This window comes from Hemitrygon akajei, chromosome 3 (assembly GCF_048418815.1).
Source record: "Hemitrygon akajei chromosome 3, sHemAka1.3, whole genome shotgun sequence".
NCBI classification, from domain to species: Eukaryota; Metazoa; Chordata; class Chondrichthyes; order Myliobatiformes; family Dasyatidae; genus Hemitrygon; species Hemitrygon akajei.
In genome coordinates, this window is record NC_133126.1 from 39,223,871 (window position 1) to 39,244,036 (window position 20,166).

The following is a 20,166-nucleotide window of genomic DNA, read 5'->3' on the forward strand; positions in this document are numbered from 1 at the left end:
GGTGTATTTGTTAATCTTGTCTGCCAGTGCTGTTTTATGTTTCTGGTTTACTTTACTATTTCCTTTTATATATACAGTATCCTCTTTATTTTCTATGGAGGGAAAAATGGTCAATGTTTTGGGCAGAAATCTTCGCTCAAAACTACTACTGTTTATTCCTCTTCATAGATGCTGCATGACTTGCTGAGTTCATGCAGCACATAGTGTATTATGTTCCAGATTTCCAGCATCTGCAGAATCTCTTGTGCATATTCTATATACTCCTGTGTCCCCTGGCATTTTTAGTATCTCCTTTTCTTGCATGCAGCACTTAATATCCCTGGAACCTATGGTTTCTTAGACCATCTGGCCATACCTTTCATCATTATTGGAAGACAGTGATTCATTTTTGAATGCATCGCCTGGTTCAGAATTAAGTTTATTATTACTGACATATGCTGTGAAATTTGTTATCTTTTGGCAGCATGATATAAAAATTACTGCAAATTTTAAAAAAAATAGTGCAAAAGATAAACAGTGAGTTAGTGTCCATGGGTTCATGGGCCATTCAGAAATCTGAAGGTAGAGTGGAAGAAGTTGTTCATAGTAATGAGAAGAGAACAAGTCCTGAATAGTGAGCGTCCTTAATGTTTCTCTTCTTGAGGTATCCATCATTTACTTAGCTGCAGGTGAATGCTTCTAGTCCACTTCTGCAAGGTCCTGTCTAGCCCATTGTGTCCGCACCTCAGCCAAGCTCCCATTTACACTACTCCAATATTTTTTCTACTAAAATCCCTTTACATTTCCATCTGCTCGCCCCAGAATCTACCACTCACACATATGCAAGGGACAATTTACATTAACCTCCCACTCTGGGATGTGGGAGAAAAACACAGGACTCAGGAAAACTAGATGTTCAGAAGGAGGTGTGTGAACTGTACATCGACAGTACCCCAGGGCAGGATTGGACCGATGCTTCTGATGCTATGGGCAGCTGCTTTCCCACCTGTGTCACTGTGGTTCTCTTATAGATTTGTATCTGAACATTTGATACATCTTAAAATGTTTTCATCGATTAGCAATTAAGCAAGAAACCTCTTCACACCAAAATGTGTCAGTCAGCTGGATGAAAATATGGTGCTAACTTTGAAGAGCTCTCCCACTGACATTTCACCACCCGCCAGGGATACCTTTCAGAAGATTAGATCCAGAATTGCTCATTCTCTGGCTGGACTAGTTGTGTGCTTGTGCAATAAGCTCCTGGATTTACGTTAAAATTTCCACCCACTGCGAGGATCACAATTAATCTCGAGGAAGTTGATATCGTCTACTGGTGTTTTATATTTTTCATTTCTCTGTGACTTCCCTACATTTCCATTCCTCTGGTCCTGTTGATATTATGCGGGCTTGAGAAAGATTAAAGATAATCTTTATTTCTTTTACACAAGAGGTTGCTTTTAAAATTTGCTGAAAAATCCCCCTTGCTTCTATCACCTTGCTGATGACTAAGAATAGATTGATGAACTGATAATTAGAATGGATTTGACTTGCTTTTTGTGAACAGGATGTATTTGGGCAACTTTCCATGGTATTGTCACTGTGCTCGAACAGTTTGGCTGGCAGCACATCTGGTTCTGAAGTGCTACATCAATACTATATCAGGGGTTTTACTTGTGCTGTGGCTGCTGCTGTCAGCCATTTAACACCATAAGACCATATAACATTGGAACAGAATTTGGCCATTTGGCCCATCAAGTCTGCCGCAACATTAGATCATGACTGATCCAGTTTCCGCTCAACCCCATTCTCCTGCCTTCTGCCCATAACCCTGACTTCATCACACCCAGTCCTGATGAAGGGTCTCGGTCCGAAGTGTTGACTGTACTCTTTTCCATTGATGCTGCCTGGTTTGCTGAGATCCTCCAGCTTTTTGTGCGTGTTGATCAGATTTCCAACATTTGCAGATTTCCTTTTGTTTGTGATTTGGATAGCGTCTAATTTCTTTGACTTTGAAGATTTCAGAAGGAAGCTGAATGACACTGCTGCCTGAATGTAACCAAGAATGCCTTAGCTTGCATGATAGAGTTAATGTGCTGACACCTCGTTACAGATCAGAAATAAGTCATGATATTGCTGAAATAGTGGAAGTATACAGTGTCAATAATAATCTCATGAAGATTGGTGATACATTCTGAAAAGTTCTTGTAGGCCTCCAGTTCTCGACATGTGGTATTTTTGAGAAGGATCATGAGGTCAAAGGTGAATAGAGGTCGGTTTCAAGGTAAACTCACGTATATTATTTCAGGCAAGACTCAAGATGAGATATCATAACTGGGTTCAGAGATGGATGTAATGAATCTGCAAGTTCAACACTAATACCACTGCAAAGATCACTGCAAATGCAAAAATATGTGACTCAGTTAAAATAATACAACCTGTAAATCTGTTAATTAAGTTTTTAATTATAAATGTGGAAATCCTGTCTGAAATGCTGACAGCTCCTTTCCCCCACAGATGCTGCTTAACCCATTCAGCTTCTCCACCTGTTTGTACTTTGCAGCCTCTTCTAATGGCCGTATGGTTATTGCTTTGTCTCCAACACCTTCTTAAGTACTGTGTCTTGTGACTAACTCTGTTCGGGTTTCCACAATATTTAGCATAAATTGCAGCAAAGCATTTTATGAAGAATCCATGAGCAAACTACACACACATTGTTCGTAGGGTATCTATAATAGACCAGGTTAGAACACACATATCTGACCACATCTTTGAAGCAACAACCAAGTCCACTGAAGGAGCTCGGCAGATCAAGCAACCTTTTTTCTGGATGTGGCGCAGGGAAGGTATTTGTTAACATTTTGGCTTGAAACGGCGAATTATTGTGGCTGCATTTTATAGTTGATTTCCAACTTGACCTCTGTTGGTATTGAAGAGCGAAAACTGGATTCTTCGACCAACGTCTCACTTGTCAGCTTTCTATTTCATTGTCTGACAGGATACTTTATTGTTGAATAAATTATGAGACATTCATCTTCCTCCTCTGCCTGCCCTTTATAGTCTTCTCATAACCTGTTCTAATTGGTGTTTTTTTCGTCAAATCTAAACTTTTATTTTGTACCTCAGGCTCTTAGTGCTAGCACGTTTCTGCTATCCTTTTAGGCATTTTATTAGACCGAGTTTTTTTTTAAATCAGTGTAATGCCCTGTTTTATATTTTTACTGTTATGCTGCATGTATTTCATTTGGGCAGTTCTGGAAGAGCAGTTTGTTCAGTTTTCATGCTTGTTTGGGTTATTGTTGAAGATAAAAGATGAGGAGGAATATGTTCCATCCAATTAGGATGGTCGAATTAAGGGGAGGTTTCTCTGGTGAGGGACACTAAGGCTGGGCTTGGGGCTTTTGTTCGAGAGGGGTTGAAGAGAGAAGACGCTGGGGAGAACCGGTGGGAGATCCGGTTGTTCGAGATCAATTGCAAGCAACGTTCAAAAGGTGGTGTGTGCTGGAATAGCTTGGGTGTCATTATTTTCTACTGCGTTAGACATTAGACATGGGTAAATGGCTGCCAATAAATATTGTTTGTTGTGTCACTAATCTGGTCTTGAACCAGGATATATGGACTGCACCGTTTGACCTGCCATCATTTAATATCAATCCTTGACTGGGTTTTAACATTCACATTATCTTGAGGTTTTAAAATATTGTGTGCAGCAGCATAGCTGACCTAGCATGAAATCATTGCAAAATGTGGAATTATTTCTGATTATAGAAGTAAGCCGTGGGGGAATATTCCTAATGAAGTGAGGGATAAAGGCATTCTGCATGATGAGAGCTAATGCTGTCTTGTTAATTCAACAAGGGGAGAGTTCACAATGACTCCTTCATGTTTTGATGAGACTCTTGTTCTCTCCACAATTGGCCATTCCACATAACTGCTTTTCACTATATTGATAGCTCCACTGATAGTAAATAAAATAAGTTTTCTTGGGCTATAAAAAAAACCTCCTTACAAATAGATTTAGATTGACAAAATTACTAAAGGCAGTTGTGTTGATATGGAGAGTGAGACAAGTGTGACGCTTGCTCTTTTATAAATTGGGAACAAACGCTGTTTAAATGTTATTTTCTGTACTGAATCCAAATTTGTAATGTAATTCCAGTGAAATAGCCTGAGTTGGCCAGTTATAACAAGTGATCCTTGAATGATCAATTTCAAGGAAGAATGCAGCACTTTTAGCTGCGTGCCATTACCCAACACAGAAAATAGCAATGCATTCTTCATACAGAAGCTACAGCATCGAAAGGGTAGCTATTCTGTGTCTCAAATGAAAGACATTCTCTTCATTCCAAAATTAGTTTTCAGAGCCTTTCTGTGCTAGCAATTATTTTCAAAAGTAATCATAAATATACAATTGAACAACAGCTTATTGAATTTTGATCTATTTATAGCACAGATGGCTTCAATTCCGTGTGACCTTTTAATTTAGATATTATGTCACTTAATTGTTTATGCACAATATATTCATTGAAGCTTTTTTACTTCTAAAATATGTGTCTCAGTGACAAAGTCTAATTCCAGGGATAAATATAATTCATTTCTTCTCCTTTTACACACTATGCATAACCATAGTCTATAAATACATTTTACAATGAATTTTGTTTATAATTGCAATAATAGCAGATAAAAATATGGTCTTTGGCCAATGTTAATCCTATTGAAGAGCTGAGGCCAGACGTTTGCTTATTAAAGTTATAAGATTTAGGTAACACTTTTTTTGTGCAGTAGAATATTTATTGTGTTTTCAGTGGATATTTATACAAAAATTCTGCCGATGCTTTTCTTTCTCCGTTTTTATTCAATGTAAGCCTGCTCAGTGCATGAAATGAAGTAGCTGAATCAGGACTTGTTTTTATTGCAAGCAATAGAATTGGTTGATGATGTGCTGATTCAGATGGCTTAGTTTTTCCATTAATGTTTGCGTTCAGTACTGTACTACATTGTACAGGCGTGCTGCAATTCCAAAGACACACTTGCTCAGCTGAGGCAGTAAATTAATGCCCCCTTCTTGCCCTCTCATTAAACATAAAGTGACCCTGGCAGTGTTTCAAGGAAGAGTAATGTCTTCTACTTCTGTTCTGGCACAATGTCCCATTTACAGCAATCAGGGCAGATCATCTTGTCATTCACTTGCAGTTGTATGACTTAAAGAAAGTTGTATGTTAAAGAAATGTATGGCCTCAGCATCAGAGATGGTTGAAAGAGGGAAATGGACCAGCATTGTGCTGCAATAACCACAGGAAGTGATAGTGGGACGGCTGACGATTTTGTCAGCAAATGTGTCATGGGATTGAGTTGATTGAATTTATGGAGTTGTAGAGGATGATTTTATTGGTAATGGGAACTGTGATGAGAAGCTCATCTTAGTACTGAGTGGAGTATCAAGCTGGTAAATCCTGTGTTTTATTTTTGGACAGTAACCAATGAGAAGAATATAGTCAGTGACAACAGAATGGATTTTACAACAAAGTCAAGAGTATCTTTATTTTCCTCAGGGTCAATTATGTTCCTTCTTGTCTAGTCAGATTACAAGTTTGCGAAGTAGAGGTGGAAGGGAAGGGAACAGAGGTGAGTGAATTCAATGTTGGAACTGGATCTGAAAGAAAAGCAAAAAATAATTAAAGCATCGGTTAAGAATAAACAAAATACACATAGATTTAAAATATTGTATTCTTAACTGCATTCACAACCTGAATGATTGAAACTCTGTGCTTTCAATAGTTTACTTTCTGAGCAAAAGGTTTGATAGACATTCATTAACAAAAATCATGTTGTTAAAAGGATACATACCATATGTTTTAAATATTCTTCTTACCATTATGTGACGCATTTAATGGGAAACCAATGGACAATTAAAGTTCAAATGCACCAACTTTATGAAAATAATTGTGAGGTTAAGGGCAATGAGTTGTTTTAGTAAAGCTTTGTGGGAGATGGTTAAATCATCCAGCCATTTATGATGGTTTGCAAATGTTTACTGACCTCTGGGTTTTAGAAGATAAGTATTTAAATGTGTGAAGTATAACCCCTCCAGATTATGAATTTCCTCTCACTGGCGTTTGCTAGCTAATTAGCATATTGCTACCAGTACAGTATGTGTCTTCCTGGAGGGGGTTACTCTGAATGTAATCTGGTTCAATACTTCTGAAGTATTTTGAGACTTGGTGTTGGGTTGAGTTGTTCTCCAATCTTGCCAATTACTTTGCAAATATTTTGTTACCAGACAAGGAGACAGTATCAGTGCACTGTTCATTTGTGGTGTGTCCTCCGAATGCTTGGCCTTTATATGTTGATCTATCAGCGGATTGGTCATTATTACAGAGACTCAATTGTGATGTAGGGAGGAGACAACATTGCTGATTGGTTGCCTGGTGAATGCCATGCGTTGTAGTACGGAATTGGCTCATAAGTAGGATCACGTTCAACATGTCCGTTTGCAGAATTGTTAATGGAAAACCATACATGGAATTCTCTTACATTCCACGTGTTTGCTTGCACAATGACTTTCACTGATGCCCAGACGAATCTCTGTCCCTCTCGATCTTCCTGGGTAGAGACCAGGGGGAGTTGGCCATGCCCTTTACAGCTAGTCGATGTTCATAGACATTTTCAATAGATTTGATAATGTGCTGCAAAAGGTTAACTGTTTCTTTCTTTCAGTTTCATTATTTATCTTACAAAACTTTGATTACTAATCCTAAATGCCTTTTATAACCATTAAATTGTGTTTCTGAAAAGTAAGGAATGATGATAAGTAATGTTTGCAAGTTCTCTGTTTACCATGGGGATCCAAACCTGTAAGTGACCCAACTGTGTTTGTCAATTCTGCAGACCCCCCAAGCGTGGAGCCCACATTTCTGGAAATTCGTCAGGGTCAAGGCCGGACCATCACCATGACCTGCAGAGTTCTGAAAGCATATCCGACTCGTGTGCTGGACTTTGAGTGGAAACTGGGAAATAAAATTCTATTAACGGGGCGCTTCGAGTCGCAGGATTATACGCAGATCAGAGTAGACCATCTCTCCAAAGACAATTATGGAGTTTACAGCTGCAGCATCAGTAATGAGGCCGGGGCTGGTACATGCAGCTTCCTTGTGACAGGTACCCATTCTGAATGTGTTTTATATTTCATGTTGCATATTAATTACCCTGTCATTTTGGCCTGGCAATGCAAAAATTATTCCTATACTGCTGTAGTCTGTTCTGCTGAGGACATCCACTGTGTTTGGGGTCTTGCTTTCTCTGTCTGCTAGACAGTGTGATGTTAGCTCAACATCTAACTGCCAGTCACTTGCTTTCATTTTATAGTAGCATTATACATCTCACCTGCAGAAGATTAAAGGTCTTTTTGTGTTGTCTGAACTCCAAACGCAAAATATGTTGGATTAATAACAATCATTAAAATTGATGATATACTTACAGTAACAGATGGCAGTGACAAATAGAAACAGACCTTGGGCTCTGTATTGAAATAACATTGGGAACATTTTGAAGGTTTATGATTACTTTTCTACATAGAATTTAGGAATTCGCCATTTTGTAAAGAAATCTTGAAGCCTTCTGGAAATGAAGATTTCCACAGAAGAAAACATAAAAGCTTGTAGTTAAATTAGAAACAAAGAGCACTTTGTGTGAACGTGGAACTGAAGGAGCTAATGATGGGACTAGAGATGTTGGTAAACCTGAACAGTGATACATCCCAAGGATCCCATGATCATTATCCCAGAGTGTTGATCATTTTAGAGTTAGTGGAAGCTCAGGCTATAGTTTACTAAAGTTCTTTCAATTTCAGAATAGTTCCTGTAGGTTAAAGGGTGGTAGTCAGAGCCTCAGTCTTTAAAAAAAACATAGAGGTAAAACAGGGAACTACTTTGGTATTTGCATAATGTTGATGGTTGAAAGTATGTGAGAACATTTCATAAAAGATGTAATAGAACACCTTGAAAGGAATAAAAAGAGCAAGGTGAGCATGCAGAGATATAAAAGAAATCATGTTTGACTAATGTGCCGCATTCCTTTGACAATGTGACAAGTAGAATAGAGCCAGTGGATATGGTGCATTTAAATTTACAGAAGAATTTTGATAAAGTCCTATAAAGAAAGTTGAAAGATAAATTTAGAATACGTAGAATTGGGATAATGTACCGAAACAGACTGAAAACTGGATATCAGGCAGAAACCATTGAGGGGGAAATAAGCCAATCATTCTCAATTTAACAGACTATGACAACTATGATCAGTGCTAGGACTTTAGCTGGTCACAATCTATCTCAATGGTTTGTCTGGGGGAATCAAATGTTGCATTTCCATGTTTCCTGAGGATATCACACTAGGTTAGAGTATGATGGAGACGTATGAGACTGTAGTGCTGGAAAAAGCTCAATGGGCCAGGCAGAAACTGTGGAGAGAAATGAATGGTTGAAGGTTTGGCAAGACCCTTCTCTGGAGAGTATTTGTTGTGTCATTGGGTAATGTTGATATCCAGAGGGCTGTATGTGTGACTGAAGGCCAACACACGTGCAGCAAGCAACCAGGAAGGAAAAAATGATGTTAACCTTTACCGAATCAGGATCAGATTTATTATCACTAACATACTGTATGATATGAACTTTGGTGTTTTGTGGCAGCAGTACAGTACAAGACATGAAAATCTATAAACTACAAATAAATAAATAATGAGTGGAAATAAAAGGAATAATGAGGTAGTGTTCATTTGTTCATGGATTGTTTAGAAATCTGATGGCAGAGAGGAATCAGAGTCAGGTTTATTATCATCGACATGTGACGTGAAATTTTTTAACTTAGCAGCAGCAGTTCAATGTGATACATAATCTAGCAGAGAAAACAAATAATAATAATGAATAAAGAAGTTAATCAATTACGTATATTGAATAGATTTTAAACGCGTGCAAAAACAGAAACGCTGTATGTTAAAAAGAAACATGAGGTAGCGTCCAAAGATTCAATGTCCGTTTAAGAATCTGATGGCAGAGGGGAAGAAGCTGTTCCTGAATCGCTGAGTGTGTGCCTTCAGGCTTCAGTACCTCCTTCCTGATGGTAACAGTGAGAAAAGGGCATGCCCTGGGTGCAGGCAGTCCTTAATAATGGACGCTGCCTTTCTGAGACACCGCTCCCTAAGGATGTCCTAGGTACTTTGTAGGCTAGTGTCCAAGATGAAGCTGACTAGACTTACAACCTTCTGCAGCTTCTTTCGGTCCTGTGCAGTAGCCCCTCCATACCAGACAGTGATACAGCCTGAAATAATGCTCTCCACAGTACAACTATAGACGTTTTTGAGTGTATTTGTTGACATGCCAAATCTCTTCAAACAAGTGATAAAGTATAGCTGCTGTCTTGCCTTCTTTTTAACTACATCAATATGTCGGGACCAGGTTAGATTCTCAGAGATCTTGACATCAGGGAAGCTGAAGCTGCTCACTCTCTCCACTGCTGATCCTTCTATGAGGATTGATATGTGTTCCTTCGTCTTACCCTTCCTGAAGTCCACAATCAGCTCTGACACCAGGTTGTTGCTGCGGCACCACTCCACTAGTTGGCATATCTCACTCCTTTACGCCCTCTCATAATCACCTGAGATTCTACCAACAATGGTTGTATCATCAGCAAATTTATAGATGGTATTTGAGCTATGCCTAGCCACACAGTCATGTATAGATAGAGAGTAGAGCAGTGGGCTAAGCACACACCCCTGAGGTGTGCCAGTGTTGATTGTCAGCAAGGAGGAGATATTATCACCAATCTGCACAGACTGTGGTCTTCCAGTTAGGAAGTCCATGATCCAATTGCAGAGGGAGGTGCAGAGGCTCAGGTTCTACAACTTCTCAGTCAGGATTGTTGGAATGATGGTATTAAATGCTGAGCTATAGTCAATGAACAGCATTCTGATGTAGGTGTTTGTGTTGTCCAGGTGGATTAAAGCCATTGAGATTGCATCCAATTAGTCCAGGTCCTTGGTGAGGCAGGAGTTCAGTTTAGTCATGACCAACCACTCAAAGCATTTCATCACTGTCAATGTGAGTGTTAACATGTGATAGCCATTAAGGCAGCTCACATTATCCTTCTGAGGCACTGGTATAATTGTTGCCTTTTTGAAGCAAGTGGTAACTTCTGCCCGTAGTAGTGAGAGATTGAAAATGAGAGGTTGGTTGGAAGAAGCTTTCCTAAAATGTTGAATACAGTATTCATCTTCAGTCTCCTGTACCTCCTCCCAGATGGTGCTAATAAGAAGAGGGCATGCCCCAGATGGTGAAGATCCTTAATGATAAAAGCCACCTTCTTGAGGCACAACCTTTTGAAGATGTCAGTGACAGTGGGGAGGGTTGTACCCATGTTGGAGCTGGCTAAATGTATAACCTTCTGCAACCACTTCTGATGCTGTACATCAGGCTGTGATTTCACCAGTCAGGATGTTCTCCACCATACATCTGTAGAAATTTAATAGAGTCTTAGATGACATACCAAATCTCCTCAAACTCTTAATGAAGTATAATCATTGGCTTGCCTTGTCAGTGACTGAATCTGAGATGTTGACACCCAGGAACATAAAGCTGCTCATCCTTTTCACCTCTGACCCCACACTGAAGACCGATCTGTGTTCTTACAATCGTTTATTATAATTTTAACTGTGTGTCTATCCCAGGTTATGAATATATGACTTACTTGCAGGATGTACATACAAGCAAGTATCTGGAAGTTTGGTGGGATGGACTTGCTAGCTGCTATGAAGTTGCAGGCATCTTCTGCTGTGTGGGAACTCAGTGTGAGGCAATATCATTCCACCTTGCAGAAAAATCTGAATGACTGAGATAAATACACTTGTTTGGATACCTATTGTCATTATGTTTTTTGTTTAAATATTTTGCCAGGCAGCCACATTTCTAATTTGCAAAGTGTTTAAGTTATGAACAATTCTCAGAAAAGTAACCCTGTGAGGATTTGTATGGGAGTGAGGAAGCCTTATTGTGATTATTAAGGGACTTGGTGAGGCTGCACCAAGAGTTTTATAGTTTTAGTCTCCTTTCCAACAGAAAGGATATATTTTCCGCATCCTGATTGCATAGTACAACATTTTTAAAAGCAAAATGCCATTGAAAATGCACTTGGGAGGAAGCAACGTGTGGTATACTATATCTGAAATGGTTCGAGGGATGGTAGGTTTGCCAAGAGAGAAGATTTGTGGAATGGGATTGTACTCTATAGAATTTAGAAGAATTGCATCATTGAAACACAACATTCTAAAGGGATTTGAAAGGCTAAATGCAGCAAAGACGGTTTCCCAGACAGAAGAGTCTATAGCCAGAATAAAGTTTTGGAATGAAGAATAGGCCATTTTGTATAAGTTGAAGTTCTTTAATTAAGACAGTTTTGAACCTTTGAAATTCTCTATCCCAGAGGGCAATGGAGGATTATTTCTGAGTTTGTGGAAACCAGAATTTGATTGATTTCTGGACGTTAAAGGAATCAAGTGATATGAGGGTAGCATTGGGAAAACTGATGCATGTTGTAACAGGCTCAAAAGACCTGGTGGCCAACTCCTGTTCATATTTCCTGTTTCTCATTTCTTCTGTTGATTAAAACTAGATGAGCAGTGTTTGGATAAACTGATTCATCTAAACAATAGTGCAAGGTACTTTGTACCCTCACCCCACAGGGCTGACAGGAGTAGCAAGGAGATGATACAATGGTTCTCCAGGGATGCCTGAGGCAAATTCCATGTGCATAGGGAATTTAAAAATTCTTGACACGAGAACAATAGACCTCCAGCTGAGAAATGGAGAAGGGGCTTTATTTTTCTCAACTTGATTGGAGGTAGAAAGCTGACGTAATAAAGGTGATTCTTTAAAATTATTGTTATTACATCCTAGATTTGGCTGAAGTACAAATTGGACCAAAGGGACACATTCTTGAATGTAAAATGTTTAAAGAATCATCTGGTCCAGTTGCAAACAATGGGGATGAAAGGTAATTGTAGCAATGGCACTATTTAAACCTCTCCAGACCAATCTTTTTAACTTATGGTCTACATTATCATCATATTCTTCTTGCTAAGCAAGTTGTAGAAATGTTCTGCGCTTGTTGTCTCAAAATTAATGTACTTTGAGAAGGAGTAAACCCATTGATACAAATGTTGCACAAAGCCAGTCCAGTGCTCCTTTAAAAATATAAAGTCTTCACACAAAATAATCTGCGGAGTAGTTTAACAAGTGAGGCTAAGTGTATCAAAAGAAAGAGGGCTACAAATCTGATTGCATAGTACAACATTTTTAAAAGCAAAATGCCATTGAAAATGCACTTGGGAGGAAGCAACGTGTGGTAATAAACAACAATTTCCACATCACTTTGTATTGGTCTGGAAATTCAGCTGGACTCTTCACAACATGAGTCACTGAAAAGATATATAAAGATACAAGCACATAATTAAGGTCAGGAGCAAAACCCTTTGTCCTTTGGAATTGGTCCATCCTACAGTAAGATCATGACTGATTTGAATGTAAACTCAACTCTGCTTTACCATTTTTCCTTAACGGTAATTCACTTCTTTGTCTGCCAAGTATCTCATCTTCCACTAACCTTTGACAAAGAGAATTCAAAAGACTTATGACCATATGAGGGAGAAAACAACATTGCCTGAGCTCTGTCTTAAATGAGCAGTGCCTCTCCATCGCTCCCAGATTATTCCTCAATATGCAGCATCCTCTCCACGTTCACCTTATCAATCCCCTTAGTTAAATCATCTCTCACTGTACTATAATCCAATGGAGACAGGTGCAGCCTGCTCAACCTTTCCAAACTAGATATCCTGCTTGTTCCAGCTATCAGTCTGATACACCTTCTCTCAAATGTTTCCAAGGCACTTAACCTCCTTCCTAACATAAGGAAACTCATACTCCACATTATTTTCCAGAAGCAGTATATCTGTGCCCTATGGAACTGAAGTGTAACCTGTAATTTTTACATTCAGTTCTGCTGGCAGTAAACATTAACACTCTGCTGGCTTTCCCAATTACTATTGTATCTCCAATCTAGCAATTTCATACTCTGCATTCCACTCACCTAATCTATTTGTAGCATTCTAATCTCTACTTCTCAACTTCCTTTCCGATTTAACCAGAAGTGTATTGTCTGTGTGGTGGATGCAATTACCAGCTGCACCATCAACCGGGCGTATTAAAGTGTCCTGTAGCCGACCATCCTCCTGATAATCTGGCAAATGACTGAGCTGTTGCATTACACCAGCCTAAGTAGACGGAGCTGGATAATTCGATTGTGCCATTCTGCTACAGCCAGAGGGGTCGTCGTTGTCTTCTTCTTCTTCTTCTTCTTCTTCTTCTTCCTCTTCTTCTTCTGGCAGTTTAGACGCATCTAGACGTATTACTGCCCTCCACAGGATGTATAATTAATTACAGAATTTCAAGAAACTCAAGTTCTTAAATATAAACTAGTCACACGCAAAACAGAGTAATACATTTTTCAGTCAGATGGTGGTTCTCTTGGTGGCCAAACAACGATTTAATAGAAAAACAAAATACATTTAAGTCAGACAGCCTCTTGAACAATATGCTTCTTTCAATTTTATATCGATTACAACTCAGCAAAACATGCTGAACTGTCTCTGGACTACTACAGTCAAATAATCCAGTTGGATGTTTTCCTATTATCTTTAAATAATAGTTTAGCCCACAATGCCACATCCTAAGTCTTGATAATTTCACCATATCTCTATGATTAAAGAGTAACAGTCTGAGACCTTTTTAACTAGAGGGTGACTAGAAAAGAAATGCCTCCCCTTTAATTCATTTTTCCAATCCTCCTGCCATTTCTTCTCTATACCTTTTTTTATCCTGCTTCTCAATTCTGCTCTGCCTAGGGGTATTCTAATTCCTACTTGCCTGCTCTGTAAGGAAGACTTTGCAATGCCATCCACAATTTTATTTCCTTCCACCCCAGCATGCCCAAGTATCCATGTAAATCTAACTTCACAGCCCATCTTCCCTACTCTAAACAAAATTAAGAGAATCTCAACAACTATGTCAGGACGAGCTTTTGATTTATTCCCTTTTATAGTCCCTAAGGCAGCAGCAGAATCTGAACAGATGATAACCCTGCATGGTCGAGAGTCTTCTATCCACCATAAGGCCCAGAGGATTGCTAATAATTCTGTTGCAAAGACAGAAACACCATCTGAAACCCAGTGACCAATCTCAACTCCAAGTTGAGACACGTACATCCTAAATCCTGCCTTACTGCTCTCTGGGTCCACTGAGCCATCAGTAAAAATCTTCAGATAAGATCCCAATTTATTATTTAAATATTCATTTATGATCGACACTGTTGAAATTGCTCAGCTTCCTTGAAGCTGAAAAAGGAGGAATAGGTCTACTTCTGGTTCTGACAAAAGCCAGAAAGGAATGGGTGGCAAGCAAATTTGGTCAGCTATGTCTTCCTCAATCAGAGGGGTGTTCTCTGGAGCTGCTTCATTTATTCCGTATCTTTTTAAGGAGAGGAATGTTTTCTCTCCGCTGCAATTTACTATGGACTGGCCAGCAATGAATATAAACCCGCAAACACGAGGAAATCTGCAGATGCTGGAATTTCAAGCAACACACACAAAATGCTGGTGGAACACAGCAGGCCAGACAGCATCTATAGGGAGAAGCACTGTCGACGTTTTGGGCCGAGACCCTTCGCCAGGACTCTCAGCCCGAAACGTCGACTGTACTTCTCCCTATAGATGCTGCCTGGCCTGCCTCGTTCCACCAGCGTTTTGTGTGTGTGGCTTGAATATAAACCCACAGTCAGGCGATGAGTGGTGTCACTTGATTTGAGGAGTATTTATTATGTTGTTGTAACCAAGTTCTGTTCTGTTTAGCTGATTCAAGTTTGGACTCTAGAACAGTTCTGTTGAGTTTGTAAATATTTTGGTTAAATAAGACCCCTTTTTTTTCACCTTTACCTGCTCTCCCAGTTTTATGCTTACCCTAATCCTTCACAGTCTGAAAGTGTTCATTTGAGGACCAGTGACCTGAGTGCTTGCTGATGTCTCACTGCTGTGACAATCCAGTAAGCTAAACATCAAATTGAGACACTGATATACTTTTAATTACTTTCCAAAACATGTAATGAAGTATGATTTTTCTGCAGGATTTTTATAATTACTTTCAGTGGGCAATGTGGTGTATGTGCATTTCTTTGATGAGAGAATTGGACCAATTTTCTGTCAATTTTAGATGTAGGTTATTAATTATTCTTATGGTTGTGCACTACATTGTCCTTTGTTCTATATTGTAAAATGTAAAAAGACGATGAATAGAACTGGACTCTTCTGGAACAAACCATTATCTTTTGGTGAAGGCTTTGGCAGGGTGATGTGTACATGCTTGACAATATGGATATGAAAATGTGGAAAGGTTATATCATGTGAGAATACTGTTATTGAAACCAATAAGGTTCTACATCCTGACAAAGTGATGGCACTTCCAGTGAAATGAGTACCATTCTGCAATCACGTTCTGCAATTCACATTGATTTTGAAACCCACATGTAGTAGCACTCTTTGTTCTAAGTGGATTCAGTTTGTTGGAATCCTCAGTGTGCCGTTGGATATGTGCTCAAGTTGGGCAGTAGTGTTTCTGACATTCATTTTGATAAAATAGATAAATAGCTCTTCTAGTGCTGATTTATTTCTTAGTGCTTCAGTTTCAGACCCTCTGGAGTCTCCTAATGCTTTGCAGTCTGAAGCTTTAAAGAAAATGGGGATTTGATAATATGTCTAATCAGTGAGGCTGCTCGCAGGATGAATAGGAAAGATCTGACTGGCTCCAGGTCTGGAGTTAAATAAACTTTGGAGACCATTGGTTAGTTAAGAATTGCCACTTTAGTGATTGGACTTAAAAGGTCACCTGCTAAATACAAATTGAAACATGGATTGAATTGTATTCAAGATGCCCTGATTTTTTTTTAATGAACTCTTTTAAATGGCTCCTGCACAACTCCAGTACATCCTTAGATTACGCTGGTTGGTTGTTAATGCAAACAGCACATTTCTCTGTATGCTTCTGTTGTAATGTGAGTATTATTAAAAGTAAGTTAATACTAATCGGAAAGCTGTTGGTAGCAAGAGGCGGGATCCGGGGTTGGCGCAGTCTTTACTTCCGCTCTTTTTACTCCCAGTATGTATTGTAAATAGTTCCTCCACCCATGCCGCACGAGGTACCTGGAACCTTCTGTATTGTAAATATCATTTGCCGTCCCAGATAAAGATGCTCTTTTGGCCATCAAGTTGTCGAGTGGTCTTTTTGTAAAGTAGAAGTTACCACATATTTTTGGCGATGAGGTAAACTTGTTTTGTGGATGGGTCGGCTCCATTTTTGATCAGGAGCTGTGAGTGGGCGAGGAGCCTTGTGTTTGGATGGCTACGTTCGGCATGGTCGGTGTGTTCGACAAGCAACTCGAGGAGTGGCTGGAGTATGAGGAAAGGTTGGGCCACTTTTTCTGTGCTAATGGAATTACTGAGGAGGCTAAGAAGCACTCTATTCTCCTGAGTGTGTGTGGGGCAAAGAAGTACAAGCTGATACAGCGGAAACCGGGAGAAATTCCATACGATGAACTGGCCAAGCTCGTGGGGAACCACCACAATCTGAAGCCTTCGATGATAGTCCAACGGTTCAGGTTTCACAGCCATTTCAGGAAGCTAGGTCAGTCTGTGGGTGATTTTGTGGCTGAGCTTCGGCAGCTGTCGGAGCATTGCGATTTCGGAGCTATGTTGGATGACGTGCTCCGTGATAGATTAGTATGCGGCATTAATAATGACGCCGTGCAACGCCGCTTGTTGGGGGAAACCCCACAGTTCACTTTCAAGATGGCCCTAGAGATTACTCAAGGCATGGAGATGGCTGCTGATAATGCCAAGGATATACAGAAAGGATATGGGGGGTCGCCGTCGGTGACAGTGCTTCAAGTCAGGAGTGAGACTGGTAGACAGGAAAAGCGGGTGGAATGTTTTCGGTGTGGAGGAACGCACTATGCAAATGTTTGTAAATTCAAAGATACTATCTGCCATGCTTGTAGCAAGAAGGAACACTTAGTTAAAAAGTGCAGGCGCTTAAAGGGTAAGGTTAAGCCTGGGCAAGGGAAAGCTCAACAGACTCAGGCAGCCACACACCACCTAGAAGAAGCAGACGAGGAGGCAGCGTGTGCCTCCAACATGTTTGGGGTGGAAACGGATGAGGAACCACCTGAACCATAATATGCCACAGTCACTGTCAGGGGAAAGGACATTAAGTTCGAGATTGATTCAGGGGCTACGACATCGGTCATTAGTGAAGAGACCTACAGGAGGACATGGGGGTCCAACCTGCCTCCCATCAGCCCATCTAAGCTCCAACTCAGGACCTATACGGGGCAGCCCACACCTCATTTAGGGGTGTTATATGTGGATATTTCGGCCGGGGGCCAGAAGGCTGAAGCCAGGCTGGTGATAGCTAAGGGCAGTGGGCCCAGTCTTTTGGTCCACGATTGGCTTCGCAAAATCCGGCTCAACTGGCATGAAATTAACTACGCACGCACGACGGAGGACATTCTGCAGCAGTATAGTGACGTTTTCAGGGACGAGCTGGGCACTCTGAAGACCGTGACCGTGAAACTCCATGTCGACTCTGAGGCCACACCATGTTTTTTTAAGCCCAGTGGCCCTATGCCATGAAAGGCAAAGTCGAGGCGGAGCTGGTACGTTTACAGGGGCTGGGCATCATTGAGCCCGTCCAGTTTTCAAGGTGGGCGACTCCTATTGTTCCAGATTTGAAGGCGGATAAAACAGTGAGGATATGTGGGGACAACAAGCTTATGGTGAATCAGATCTCTAAGATGGAGGAGTACCCATTGCCACGGGTGGATGACCTGTTTGCGACCCTGTCAGGGGGTAAATTGTTCACAAAGCTGAACATGAGCTACACCTACCAACAGCTGCTGCTCGACGAGGAGTCAAAGGAGTACGTCACCATCAATACGCACAAGGGATTATTCAAATACAGTTGCCTGGCATTTGGAGTGGCGTCTTGCCCCGCCACTTTCCAAAGGACAATGGACTCTTTGCTGCAGGGGATTCCACACGTAGCAATGTACCTTGATCATATTTTGATCACGGGAGCCATGGAGGGGGAGCATCTGGCTAATTTAGAACAGGTGCTGAAGAGACTCTCAGACGCAGGGCTGCGGTTGAAACGTGGAAAATGTGTGTTCCTGGCTCTGAGTGTGACCTACCTGGGACACAAGATTACAGCTGAGGGGCTTTGCCCAGTGGAGGAAAAAGTGATGGCTATTAAGGAGGCCCCAAGCCCCAAGAACGTCACTGAACTCAGATCATCTTTGGGCATGGTGAATTATTATGGCAAGTTTCTTCCGGACCTCTCAAAGGTTTTGGCCCCACTGTATAAGCTGCTTCACAATGACACTAAGTGGCGGTGAAGAGCAGGAGGAAGCTTTCAAGAAAGTGAAAGAACTCCTGCACTCAGCGAAGCTGCTTGTTCACTATGACCCAGACAAGGAGATCACCCTTTCATGCGACGCTTCGCCCTATGGAGTCAGGGCAGTTCCCTCACACGTAATGGAGGACCGTTCAGAGAAGCCTATTGGTTTTGTTTCACGTACCCTGACGGCTGCTGAGAAGGGATATTCACAGCTAGACAAAGAAGGTCTGGCCATTGTATTTGTGGTGAAATACTTTCATCAGTACCTCTATGGATGTGTATTCACAATTTATACAGACCATAAACCACTGATGAGCCTTGTTAGTGAGACCAGATGCATCCCACCGCTAGCCTCAGCCAGGATACAGCGTTGGGCTCTCACGCTGTCAGCCTACCAGTGTATTATAGTGTACAGAGCGGGTGGGGGTAATGCAAACGCTGATGCGCTGAGTCGACTCCCTTTACCTGAGACGCCTGTTACTACATTTGTGCCTCCAGAGACTGTGTTTTCATTGAAGGGACTGTCAGAGACACCTGTATAGACGACCCAGATCAAGCAATGGATGGCGAGGGACCCAGTCCTGTCTCAAGTCAAAACTTTTCCTTTACAAGATTGGCCTAGAGTTGTGGGAGGAGAGGAACTGAGACCTTATGCCAAACGGAAGACAGAACTGAGTCTGCAGGATGGCTGCATTTTCTGGAGAGCGAGGGTCATCGTGCCTCCCCCTGGCCGTTCACAGATTGTGGGGGAGATTCATGAGACTCATCCAGGGGTGTCTCGAATAAAAAGCCTTGCAAGATTCTACATCTGGTGGCCAAGAATGGATCAGGATCTGGGGAACAAGGTAAAATCATCCACGCAATGTCAGACCAATCAGAACGTGCCACCACCAGCTCCTTTGCACCCTTGGGAGTGGCCAGTCTACCCCTGGTCTAGGCTACATTTGGACTTTGCTGGCCCCTTTATGGGACAGATGTTTCTTGTAATGGTAGATGTGCATTCCAAGTGGATGGAAGCTCACATCAGGAGCAACATCACAGCCCCTCAACCATAGACAAACTCAGGCTAGTGTTTGCAGTCCACGGGTTGCCTGACACTCTGGTCACTGATAATGGCCCGACGTTCACCAGTGAGCTGTACGGTGAGTTCATGCGGCAGAATGGCATTCGTCACATTCAGACGGCCCCTTTCCACCCAGCCTCAAATGGTTTGGCTGAGCGGGCTCTTCAGACAGTGAAGGAAGGCCTGAAGCGGATGACAGGGGACTCTCTTAGTACCCGGCTTTCACGTTTCCTGTTTAAATACCGCCTCACTCCACAGACTACGACTGCACACACTCCAGCAGAGATGCTGATGGGGCGTAGGCCCAAGTAAAGATTGGACCTGCTGCGCCTGGACATGAAGGCAAAAGTGGAGAGAAAGCAGGAAAAGCAGAAGGAGGGACATGATCAACATGCGCGAGACAGACACTTAGAACCGGATGACAATGTGTATGTGAGAAACAATCAGCAATGACTACCTGGTGTTATTCTTAAGCAGAGTGGTCCAGTCTCCTATGTTGTTAAGCTGACTGATGGGTGTGTTTTCCGCAGACATCAGGACCATGTGCGCCTGCATCATGATTCCGGCTCAGAGGTAGACAGTTCC

General features: G+C 41.3%; 1 protein-coding gene across 4 annotated transcripts in view; it reads left to right on the plus strand.

The window, feature by feature from the left end:
- mdga2a (MAM domain containing glycosylphosphatidylinositol anchor 2a) overlaps positions 1-20,166 on the plus strand; it is a 904,971-nt gene that overhangs the window by 574,996 nt on the left and 309,809 nt on the right. For all 4 annotated transcript variants that reach the window (XM_073039625.1, XM_073039626.1, XM_073039628.1 and 1 more), the window contains exon 9: positions 6,865-7,134. In XM_073039625.1, the coding sequence (XP_072895726.1) occupies positions 6,865-7,134 (270 nt within the window). The remainder of the gene's footprint in view (positions 1-6,864; positions 7,135-20,166) is intronic.